This window comes from Egretta garzetta, unplaced genomic scaffold (genome assembly GCF_000687185.1).
Source record: "Egretta garzetta isolate BGI_Z169 unplaced genomic scaffold, ASM68718v1 scaffold598, whole genome shotgun sequence".
NCBI lineage: Eukaryota > Metazoa > Chordata > Aves > Pelecaniformes > Ardeidae > Egretta > Egretta garzetta.
The window spans coordinates 2,143,343-2,154,087 of NW_009260621.1; the positions used below are offsets into that span (position 1 = coordinate 2,143,343).

The window sequence follows — 10,745 nt, forward strand, 5'->3', positions numbered from 1 at the left end:
AATTAAGTGGCTGCATGAGGTCCCTTAGGCTCCCTCTGAGACCTCCATGTCCCTGGGGTGGGCTGGAGCCGAAAGGTAGCTTTTAACAGGCCTTTGTCCTTTTCCCCACAGCTACAAAGAAACAGGTAAGGGAGAGCTGATCGCCTCTGCCTTTGCTTCCAGGCTTTGTGAGAAGTCCTGAGTGTGTATCAAGAGAGCTTTTAGTGCCTTTTCAGGGGAAGGTGGGATGTTATCTTCCACCTGGGTTTCTTTTATTTAGAATAGGAGCCTCTCATCACACGTCATCTTTTCAAAAACATTTCCAAAATATCTCTCTTCTATGCTGCTTGAATTCCTTCACCCCTGACGTTTCTGCTCTCAGGCAACCATGCTGCTGGATTCGGGTTCCTGCTTGTGCTGGTGATGCTGAGGCTCAGCATGCTGCTGTGGTTCCCTGGGAGCCAGGTCTTGGTTCCTGCGAATCCTCCATTGTGCTGCTGGGGGTGGCCAGCATGCCCGGCCCTGGGGCATGGCCCCAGTGGCTCTGTCTGACTGAAGGGTCCAAATTGCGTCCTGAGGAGGGGGAGGGTCTGGGGAACAGTTTGAAGGCAAGGGTTTACAGCAGCTTCCCAGGGCCTGGCTGCTCGTCACAGGTGGCTGGATGTGCAGTGGACCCCATATTCCAGGCTTTCATTTGAAGGTGATACCAAGACCGTATTGTCAGGCAGGCATCATTCTTGGGTATAATCTTTTCAAGCACTGAAAGGCTTCAGGGCAGCATAGACTGCTGTCTTCCTCACTGTTGTGATGAAGCAGCAAGTTGGGGATTTGTGGCAAAAGCACTGATACCCCGTTGTTGAGTACAGCAGAGATGTCTGCTGGGCAGCCCCTCTGCAGAGAGCCATGCCTTGGGGAGCACTGTGCTGTGCTGGCCTCCTGCCTTTGCACCGTCTGTCCGGCTTGGCTCTATGTCCTGTTCCTTCTTCTCTGGGTTACTGCCACAACGAGGGGTGTTTGGGTGTAATTTGCACCAAAACACACAGCACTATTAATATTGCTGGGGTGGAAAATAGAAGTGTGTCATGCTGGCTGTAAACAGCTGGCTTGGAGACAAGAAGCAGCCTTGAGCAGCACATCCCATGGTGTGTGCACGGCCTGTTTACGGTGTCTGAAGAATGCAGCACTGTTGTTAACCCAACACCGTGACCAGCCCAGGGAGTTTTTCAGTAGCTAACCCAGCGCGGCCAAAGTGGAAAGACTTATTCCTCCCACTCTGGACCCAGCAAAGCACAAGGAATGAGGAGTCTAAAGCAAGCTAAGTGCCATTGGGTCTCTCGTTGCTTTGACTGTGTACACTAACTGTCCTTGTTAAAAGAATCATATTTTCAGTAATTAGTAAGAAGGAGGGTCATGGGAGACATACTTTATGCTTTTGTCTTGCTCCCTTTCCTGGCAGGTATCTATTTTACTTTATTTCTCTTGAAAATCTGGCAGGAGTGAGGCACATGAAATGTATGTGTCAAAAGCCAATAGCTCCCTAACAGGAAATATGCTTCATTTTAGAGGATTCATTCTCTCTTGCCAAATAAAACAAGAAAATATTTTCTTCTTGATGAGACTTGAGTTTCTAACCTCAAGCACGCCAAACTAGTGGGAATTGTTGAATTTGCCCTGAAACTGCAGGGATAATGCATAGGCTGGGCATCTTTCAGCCCCCTCCTGGACAGGCATCTCATGCAGCAGCGATGGACAGGAGAGAGCAGAAAGCAAGGACTGGCTTAAGGTCTGGTTAAGGCGCTGTGTGGAGATCAAAGTGTCATTCCCTGGCTCTGTCTTTTCCTGCTTTGTTTTTTTTCCAGGGTTTTCTTTTTGCATCAGATATCAAAAGGTATTGGCATGCTTAAATGTGTCTGTGTTCCATGGGAGTTAAACACCTCAACATCTGTGAGAGTTTAATCCTTGATTTCTCTGTGCCTCCATTCTCCATCTGTGAAAGGTTTTGTTCCCTTGGGGATGGCTAGCAGCATGCCCAGGCTGGGCAGGTAGCAAAGGCACACAGCGTATCGCCAGCAGCTCAAGTGAAAAGAGGTGGGATGCCAACATGCAGCTTGGGCAGTGGGGGTCTGTGCTCCATAAGTGTCTGCCAAATGCTGGTACATAGAAGAGCAGCTTCTGCCCGCTCTGCCTCGAACGCTTTGGGATGTCATTGGGACTGCAGCAGCATCTCTCCAGGCTCTGACCTGTACTGGTGGGGATGCAGGTGGCATTGCATTGCGCTGCACATTCCTAGATGTGTTGTAACCTTGCATGCTTCTGCTTGTTAGTTGTACCAAGATAACTTGGTTACAAATATGGTGTGGGAGGAAATCTCTTTGTTTTGAAGCCAGTAAATGATTTTTAGAAACATTTACATACTGCAAATGTAGTCTTCTGCCTGTGAAACTGATGTTTAAGGCCTTAGAGGTTTTGCCAAGTTGGCTCGTCTGGGATAGCAGATGTTTCTGCTTTTCCTCTCGCCCCAAGCTATAGCAGCATTGCTGGCAGCTCTGAGCTGGAACTTGTCTGTTGTGCCGAGGTAAGGAAACCCCCTCGCACAGCATGTGTTATCCTCACCCACTGCCTCAAGTGTGGGCCACAGGGCTGTGCATGTCCTGCATGGGGTGGACACTTTGCTCCACGGAGTACCACCATGCCCTTCCCAGGCAGCATCTGCCTGCATCCTCAGTGCCACCTTCTGTGCTTTCCCAATGGTGGCAACTCTGCCACTCACCTTGTACCTTGTAAAACAAACGGTGGATCAGAACAGGCTCCTGGGTTTTGAGAAGGTAGCAGCAGGAAAACGCTTCTTCCACATTGTTTTATAGAGTCTGTGCAACATCCTCTGCCCTAGCCATCTATACTATTGGCATGAAGGAAAATTTGCAATTCCAGGTCGCGCTTTGCCCCAACCTGCTGAGAGGTGTTTGGGGATTATCTATGCCTTTCCCTTCCATATAAGAAACTCCTAGCAGGTGGCTGCCACTGCACGGTGTAGGTGGGTGCAGAGAGATGCTGCTCCCACGGGCTCTGTGATGCAGCGTGGGGAGGGCAGGTTCCTTTCTTGTGGTATCCTCAAAAAAAAGAAGCCAGTTTTTACCTGCACTGCTGGAGTCCAGCATGTGCCATATGAGGGATGTTGAGTCAGAAGTTGGCTTCAGAGGGGTTGCCTGGCTGTTCCAGCTCTGGAAGCCGCAAGTGCAGTGATGCGACAGAGCCTGACCTGAAATGCTAAGAAGGGAAGCCCCTTCATATTCAAAGATCTGGAGCTCTTTCTAGCACTTTTGGGGGACAAAAAAGCCTTTTCTTTTAATGACTTTCCTTGCCTGTTTTTGGAATGATAAGTAAATGTGAGCAAGGAATCTGCTTTTCCATTGCGACCACTATTGCTTGTTGCAGCTGCTCCTCACTTGTGTGTCTCAGCCCAAGTGTTTGCTTGGCAAGAGGCATGTAGCTGGTAGGGAGACAGGGGAGATAGGTCAATGTGAACTTACGTCTCTAGTTAAAGGCACAGGGGCTAGGATGGGGCCCTGTTTCTGGTTCTCCAGTTGCCCTGCTGACTGGCCTTGGATAAATTGCTCTTGGTCTCCCTTGGCTCTAGCATCCCGGGCCATCGTGGAGGATATGCTGTCCTGTTGCACCAAGTGCTCTGAGCATAAGTGCTGGATGGTGGCTTTAAGTGGTGGAGTTGGGTCTGGTGCTACTGGAAATACTCTTGATTTGGTAAATAACATCTTTGAATATCTGCATCTATGAGATGGCAGTGGGGAGGAGAGGGTTTTGCATGGGTCCGAAGAGGAAGACTTGACTGGATAATTCGGGGAGCAGGAGAGTGTGGGTGCTAAACAGGCACAAATGATGAGGTGGTAGCAACCCTTCTTCTTCCCTTTGGGGACACCAGTGGTGTGCTGTTAATAGGAGGTGTGTGATTTTGGTAATGTGGAGAGCTGCTGAAGTGGCCTATTGAAGTGCTGCATATCTGGGAAATGCTGGATGCATTTTTATATGTTTAAAGTGCTTACATGTTTTTAATCAATGCAATCTAAGTCGTCAAACCTGATACTTACTTGGAGTGAGTGGCTATTCTGTGAGGAGCTATTTTTGTTTTGTTGCCCTGTGTGTAGCGTTGCCTCCAAGACATCGCTGTTGCCGTTTACTTTCTGGGAACGGTATGTCTCAAACAATGTATTGTCTCCCTAGGGCCCCAATAAATTTATTTCTATCTCCAGGAAAACAGAAGTGTATTAGCTCCAAAATACAAACCAGAATGTAGCAGTATTTTTCCACCAGGAAAATTTTTCTCTCTTACCAATGTGGCTTTTTTATGGAGTGAATAAATGCATTTATAATAACCCTGCGGGTGTGATTTAGGTTACTGTTCACTGAAGCGACTACCCACAGAGTTGCGTAACCTATGAGAAGATGGATTAGAATAACTTGGTTTAGTTCATATCAGCCATTTCTCTCTGTCCTCTTGATGCCCCTGGCAGAGTGGGTTTCATTTAGCAACTCAGTTCCTGGAGGGGGGAGCTTTGATTTCATCCCAAGCTATTTAGCAAAGGTGTGGTGCGAGGTTGTATAAAATCTGGAAAGGTAACCTGTGGGTCTTATATTTTTTTCCATTTTTGAGCCCTTCTGCAGCAGAGGTGCCCACCAACAGCAGTTAGTGCCTTTTCTTACTTGCATTTGTGTGTTAAAGGTGTTATGGAGGGTGTCCCACTTCTGATGACTTCCCAGTGCTCTCTTTGAGCCCTTTGTGTTCCCTTGCCCTTCCTGGGATTACCAGAGACCCACCACAGGTGATGCCGTGCCTCTGGCTTTCTCGGCATCCCATTAACCTCCCTCCACCGTTGACCCCCTTGATTTTTGTTGGTAAACTCCCAGACCCCATCAGCCTGGGTGACTCTGAGCAAGGGCTGGCACTGCAATGCAGCTGCTGGTGCTTGCTTCTGTTCCTCACGCTGCCTTTGCTCTGCTCTAGTGTCCAGAACCAGGTGGATGAAGTCATCGACGTTATGCAGGAGAACATCACGAAGGTGATTGAAAGAGGCGAGCGGCTGGATGACCTGCAGGATAAATCAGGTGCAATGCTAAATGCAGCTCTGCTGGCCTGTTCCCCACATCTCTTCCCCGTTGCTGGGCCAGGTTACCTGGTTTCTGTTCAAAAAGCACCTAAAGACGGACCTGGGCTTGTATTTCTATCCTTCCTCGGAGTGGTGTTTCCCAGCCTTGGGCTGTAGATCTGACTTTCTGCCGACATTCTCCTTTTTCCACCTTTGCCTTGTGCCACTCTGCATAGAGATGTCAGTTTGGAGGCGCTTGGGTGCTGTGATCAATTGGTCTATCAAGCAAAGGTAGATTGGTCTGTCTCCCAACTGCCCTGAGCACTTCAGCTGTCTGCTTACTTGCTGGCTTGCAGAGCAAATTCCTGTCCTCAGAGGGCAGCTAGTACAAAGGGGGCTCAGTGGGACTCGGTAGGTCTGTGTGTGCCCAAGCGAAGGGCGTCACACTGGCATCTGCTGTGGCTTTGGTGAATCACGCTGTGGTTGGGTCTTTTCCCCTAATGCTGAGTTTATTGCTTAAAACGCAGTAAAGTTAGTAGAACGAATGGATGCTCTGACTGTGTGTGCGCTGCTAAATAACCTCTTTTTCTTTCCTTCAACAGAAAGTTTATCAGACAATGCAACAGCTTTTAGCAACAGAGCCAAGCAGCTTCGGAGACAGATGTGGTGGCGGGGCTGCAAGGTGAGCAAGAACAGGAACAGGTGGGGTGGGTTTGTGGAAGGGTTGTTACCTGCCCTCCTCTGGGAGGAGATGGAGAAGCTCTGTTTTCTGACTGAAAAGATGCTGTAAGGCAAAGGCCTCCTTACAGGTAGAAACAGCTACACGTGGCACTCCGTGTAACATGCCTCTGTGCTCCCCTTGCAGATGAAGGCAATCATAGCACTGGTGGCGGTCATTCTCCTGCTCGTGATCATTGGTGAGTAGCTCCAGGTCACCCCACCCATGTCTGACATGGAAGTAATTTGTGGCACTTCACATTGAGTGATGCTGTGGTGCTGTTTTCCCTGGGGGAGAGCACCTGAGCCTCTCTGTCAGACCCCACTCTGCCTTAAGCTGTCCGAAGTGCTGCCTGTAGCCCACACCATGCTCCTCTTCTGCAAGACTTAAGTGCACGCATAGAGGAGCAGGCTCAAACCAAGTCCTACTGACTGTAGCCAAAGAAAGCCATCATTGCCCCGCCAATGTTGTATTGATACAGGGTTGGTGCCAACTGATCCTGAAGCTGGTGGAAGAGTTTCAGACCAGAGCAATGACTTCCAGAGGCCTCTCCACATATATTAACCATCTTGCAATGGGCCTGCTCCCTGCAAATGCTCCTCTCCAAAGCTGCTGGGCTGCTTAATTTTCAGCAAGTAGCTGTTGTGGCTTTGCCGTTGGTCCCTTCCCCTGCCCTCTGCCTTTCTTCCAGGCAGAAGTAATTCAGCCCTCTGCCTGCAGATTTTTGTGCTCCAGGGATCCAAGCAGCCCAGCACAGCAGACCAGCTCTTCCATACCACTGGGTCCAGAGGGTTTTCCATCCAGTGACCATGGCTGGGGGCAGCTCTGTAACTGTTCTTGTTGGTTTGGCAAAACCCTTGCAGTCTGTTGTCCTGCTGACACACAGCCTGCAGTGGGAGAGGCAGAGCTGGCAGAAGGGTGGGAGCATTGCAGAGAGAGAGACTGATGGAAAATCCCATCTGGTTTAATTTTGGGAAGCTGGAAGGAGATGAAGGTGGCAGGAAATGTTGTCTAGCTTGTGTGCAGGCAGCAGATTGCATTAGCTTGAGCTTGGAAACACACTTTCCCTTGCAGCTGCTTGGTGTTTGTCACCACAGAAACGGGGGGGGATCTCCTGGCAGGGATCAATGTTGCACGCAAAGGTGTGTGGCTGAGCACTTGTTTCTTTGTGTTTTCCAGTACCCATAGTCCTGAAGTACCATACCTGATGGGGCAGCTGGAGGCTTCGGTGGAGCTGACTCTGGGATAACCAAACTGCTGTGTAATTTAAGTGAGATATCTGTGTATATAGCTTCGAAGTTGTTTTTCTCCAAGGAGTGAGGAGGCGGCGGCAAGTAGCCAGTTCTAACAGCGTTTTAAGAACTGCCAAATGACCCTTTCTTTGGTCGAGTACCTGCTCCTGCTGTCAGACTTTTTTTATAACAGAGTATTTGGTTCCCAAAACGCCTGTTTTGTGGAATTCTGTCTCTCTGGTTTGGAGCTGGCTACTTGCCACTACAGTTTATCTGTATATATGGTTGAGTTGTAATAATAATAATAATAATAATACCTTTTGAGCAGTTCCCTACTGCATGTTGTGGAAGGCAGAAGAGGATCTGCCCTTTCATCGGAGCAAAGGAGGGGAAAAATGTCTGAAGAGAAACATACCATTATGCTACGGGGAACTGACCCTTCTGTGGAGAACTGCAAGGGTGGTGTTTCTCTCTCGTTCAACAAAAAGAAAAAAAGGAGGGGAAAAAAAAAGAAATAATTAGGTTTTACAACCCAGAAGACTTTCTGGTCCTGCCATGGGAATGCACAAGCTCAGTGTTTTCAGTATCGATGCTTACAGCTGTGACTAAAGACATTCCAGTAAACCTATTTTTGACTGTACATGTGAAGTTCCTGTATGTCTTCATAGTGTTCTGGAGGACATTCACAGCACTCCACTGTCGGTAGTCCCTAGGAAAGGGCTGTTTCAGTGTTTTCTTAACCAAAAGCAAGAAGTGTGTGTAAAGCCTATTAGCCCAGTGATATAAAAGATGCAGCAGGAGGACAGCAAGTGCCCTGAAACCAGTCCAGGGTGAACAAGCCCATTTCCTATTTGGAGCCCTTCACCTTGATGTGGTGGTTACGGTCCCAAACAGCCCATTCTGCGTCCCTCTGACCTGGTGGGGTGGGCATTGTTCCCAGACAGATGCGCTGGGGTGCTTGGGGGAGGTATAGGGGCCCCTGTGCTGGACTAAGCAGGAGCTGAGCTCCTCCATCCATGGGTGGGACTACTGCATTTTGGCTGTCTCCAACCCTGGTCTTTGGTGTCAGTGGTGTTTCTGTCTGTCCTTTTTGGGACCTTCGTTCCTCCCAGCCCTGAGTTTGGGACTTTGGCTGAGCTGAGATCAGACTTTCCTGGTTCTCTTTTTGCTGTCTCTTTTCTGATGAGAGCAGCATTGTCCTGCTTAGCGTGTGTCTGAAGTAATGTTGGAGAGGGGAAACTGTGCCCCAGAGAATTCAGTGCCATGTCCCAGCTTCCTCTTCTGAACCTGCCCTCTGTACCTTGTACAGTTTCCACCTGAGTGGTGGTGCTGCTCCATGCAGAGAGGGGGATTAAAAGTGAGCACAGCAGGCTGGAGAATAGATGTGATTACAAGCTCTGCTTGCCCAGCTGGAATATAAATAGAGCTTTTCCCCTCTGTGGTCCTTGGTCTCTCCAGGTGGGAATTGGAAAGCCAAGCTGGGTTTTTCCTCTTGAAGGGCAGTCTGGTTTTAAGATGATGCACCCAGCAGAAGGGACAAAAATCATCCTGCCTATGCCTTTGGCTACTCTCCACCTGCAAGGGATCAAGTGGGTGGATGAAGAGGGACTGTGTCTGTCTTCAGGGGGGCTGTAGGTCTCTCTGAGCTATTGCGTGCCTTTTCCTGCCAGCTGAAAAGTGAGTTAACAGTGCTGTGAGCCTGTGTAATGGCTGTGCTGTGCCTGCTCTGGCCTGCTTGTTAGGGCAGGCTTTAATCCTGCTGCTGGAGAGTCCTGCCAGTACCTCTGGCTTTCTCTCCCAGAGCCATCTTGCCTTTGCTGCTGCCACCCACAGAAGGACCTTGATGCCGCAGCAGCGTGTCAGGACTTCAAAGCTCTGCTGGCACCAGGTCTGAGAAAGAGAAGTTAGTTTTGCAGTTGCTTGAGAGAGGCAAAGCCTGGCTTTAAAGCTGGGCTGAGGGCCTTGGAAAATGGGTGCTGGTAGGAAGGCTTCATGGCAACCCTGCTGTATTAAAGAATTGCTTAGAGCTGCTGAAGTTGGGAGCTGCTGCTACACCCTCCTGGAGCCCTGTCCTTGCAGGGTTTGGCAGATCTGTCAGCAGCATGTCCTTAGGGAGAGTGTCCAGGAAGTGTTGAACTCTCCTCCGTGCAGGCACCGGCATACCACCCCAAGAAGTGCTGCTGTTATCACCATGCCAGCAGTGTGCTGCTTTGGACAGGCACAAATGCTTTTCCAGCTGACCCAGATCCATGGAAAATGTGAGGGGGCAAGGTTAGCACCCCTGACCCTGGACCATTTGTGTCTTGTGCCTGCTTCAGACTCATCCTTTGGTACCAAAGGGACTGGACCAGGCCCACCCCAGGCGGTTGAGCACAGGCAGCAGGTTCTCACCCTGGAAAAGCTGGCTTTCATTGACAGCGCTGCCAGAGTGCTTTTGCAGCATCTCCCAGGAGATTGGGGTGCAAATGTTTGTACTTGAGATGCGGGGCAGGGAAAGCTGCCATGGCCAAAGCCTTCAGCATACTTCCTGGGGTTGCTGGGATTAGGTGTTGATCAGTTTTATGTTCAAGTTGCTGAATGCTGGGGTCATTCTGAGCACAGACCTTCTCAAGGGACCAGCTCTGGCTCTGAGAGGCACTAGCAGCAGCAAATCAACAGTCCTGGTCAGTAACTTCACAGTAATACTATTTATTTAGGAAGTTTTTATAGATATATTTTTTTTTTTTAAAGCTGAAAAGACCACTAAAATGTCTGGTCTCAGGTATGGTATGGAGCAGTCCTCCATATGTTCCTTTGAGATACCGTGGTCTTTATATTGCAGCCTGTGCCGTCCCACCCTGGATTGGTGGCAGGAAGGACTGTAGTGAGTGGAAAGGGTTGTTGTTTCCAGCAGTGTCTGCATGCTTTGGGGTTGGTTTTCGCTTAGGGGATGTTATGAAGATTTTACAACAAAAACAATTCCTTCACCCAAGCGTAGGGTCTGTTTTATCCATTCCCTCTTTGTGCAAGACAGACCTCTTCATTAGCTGCTGTTTTCCACGATTGCTTTTTTACAGGGAACGGCATGTTTTGGCTGGAGTTGTGCGTTCCTCGTGCAGGGCTGGTTATTCCTCCCAGGCTTGCTAGTGTGACCCATGGGGAGACCCTGAGGTCCCCACACTAAAGGGCACAGGGGCTGTGAGGATGTATGTCTGCAGCTCTGACACAGATGGGGAGAGGCTTCCCCATTCCCAGCTCTTGGGGCTGGACGCACCAGAGGAGAAGTTCCTCCTAGGCAGTCCCCTTGCAAAACAGGAGCTTCTGGGAGGGCTGGGTCTGGGGTAGAGGACTGAGTACTGTGGTGGGAGAGCTACCAGGACCCTGCTGCTTTGCAGGGCACTGCTCCCCACTACCCTTTGGCTGGGGAGCACTGGGCTTCAGTGACTCATTCCTCTAGGGCTCCACACGGGGAGGACGTACCACCTCTTGGCTCCAGAGTCCAGCTCTCCCCACCAATGTTTTTGCTACAGCCGCCAGCTGGTCCTGCATCTACCTTCAAACAGATGAAACTCGATCGCTCCCACGTAGGAAATCTGGTGTCGGAAAATGTAGGCTTGCCAGAGGTCGGCGAGTAAATAGCAGCAGCGCTTGGAGCACAATCCGCTACCCCATTCCCCTGACTACATGTGATTCTACTTCAGGGAAAATAGGGAGAGGGATCCTGCGGCTGCCAAAGGC

At 49.8% G+C, this 10,745-nt stretch overlaps 2 protein-coding genes across 2 annotated transcripts in view; both read left to right on the plus strand.

Moving 5' to 3' along the window:
• The window catches only part of VAMP4 (vesicle associated membrane protein 4), an 11,936-nt gene extending 4,268 nt beyond the window's left edge, over positions 1-7,668 (plus strand). Inside the window, exons 5-8 of the mRNA XM_035900751.1 lie at positions 4,997-5,097; positions 5,681-5,760; positions 5,944-5,995; positions 6,976-7,668. Of these exons, the coding sequence (XP_035756644.1) occupies positions 4,997-5,097; positions 5,681-5,760; positions 5,944-5,995; positions 6,976-7,004 (262 nt within the window). The 3' untranslated portion in view covers positions 7,005-7,668. The remainder of the gene's footprint in view (positions 1-4,996; positions 5,098-5,680; positions 5,761-5,943; positions 5,996-6,975) is intronic.
• Positions 7,004-10,745, plus strand: part of ITPA (inosine triphosphatase) — a 7,872-nt gene continuing 4,130 nt past the window's right edge. Inside the window, exon 1 of the mRNA XM_035900752.1 lies at positions 7,004-7,024. Coding sequence (XP_035756645.1) covers positions 7,004-7,024 — 21 coding nt within the window. The remainder of the gene's footprint in view (positions 7,025-10,745) is intronic.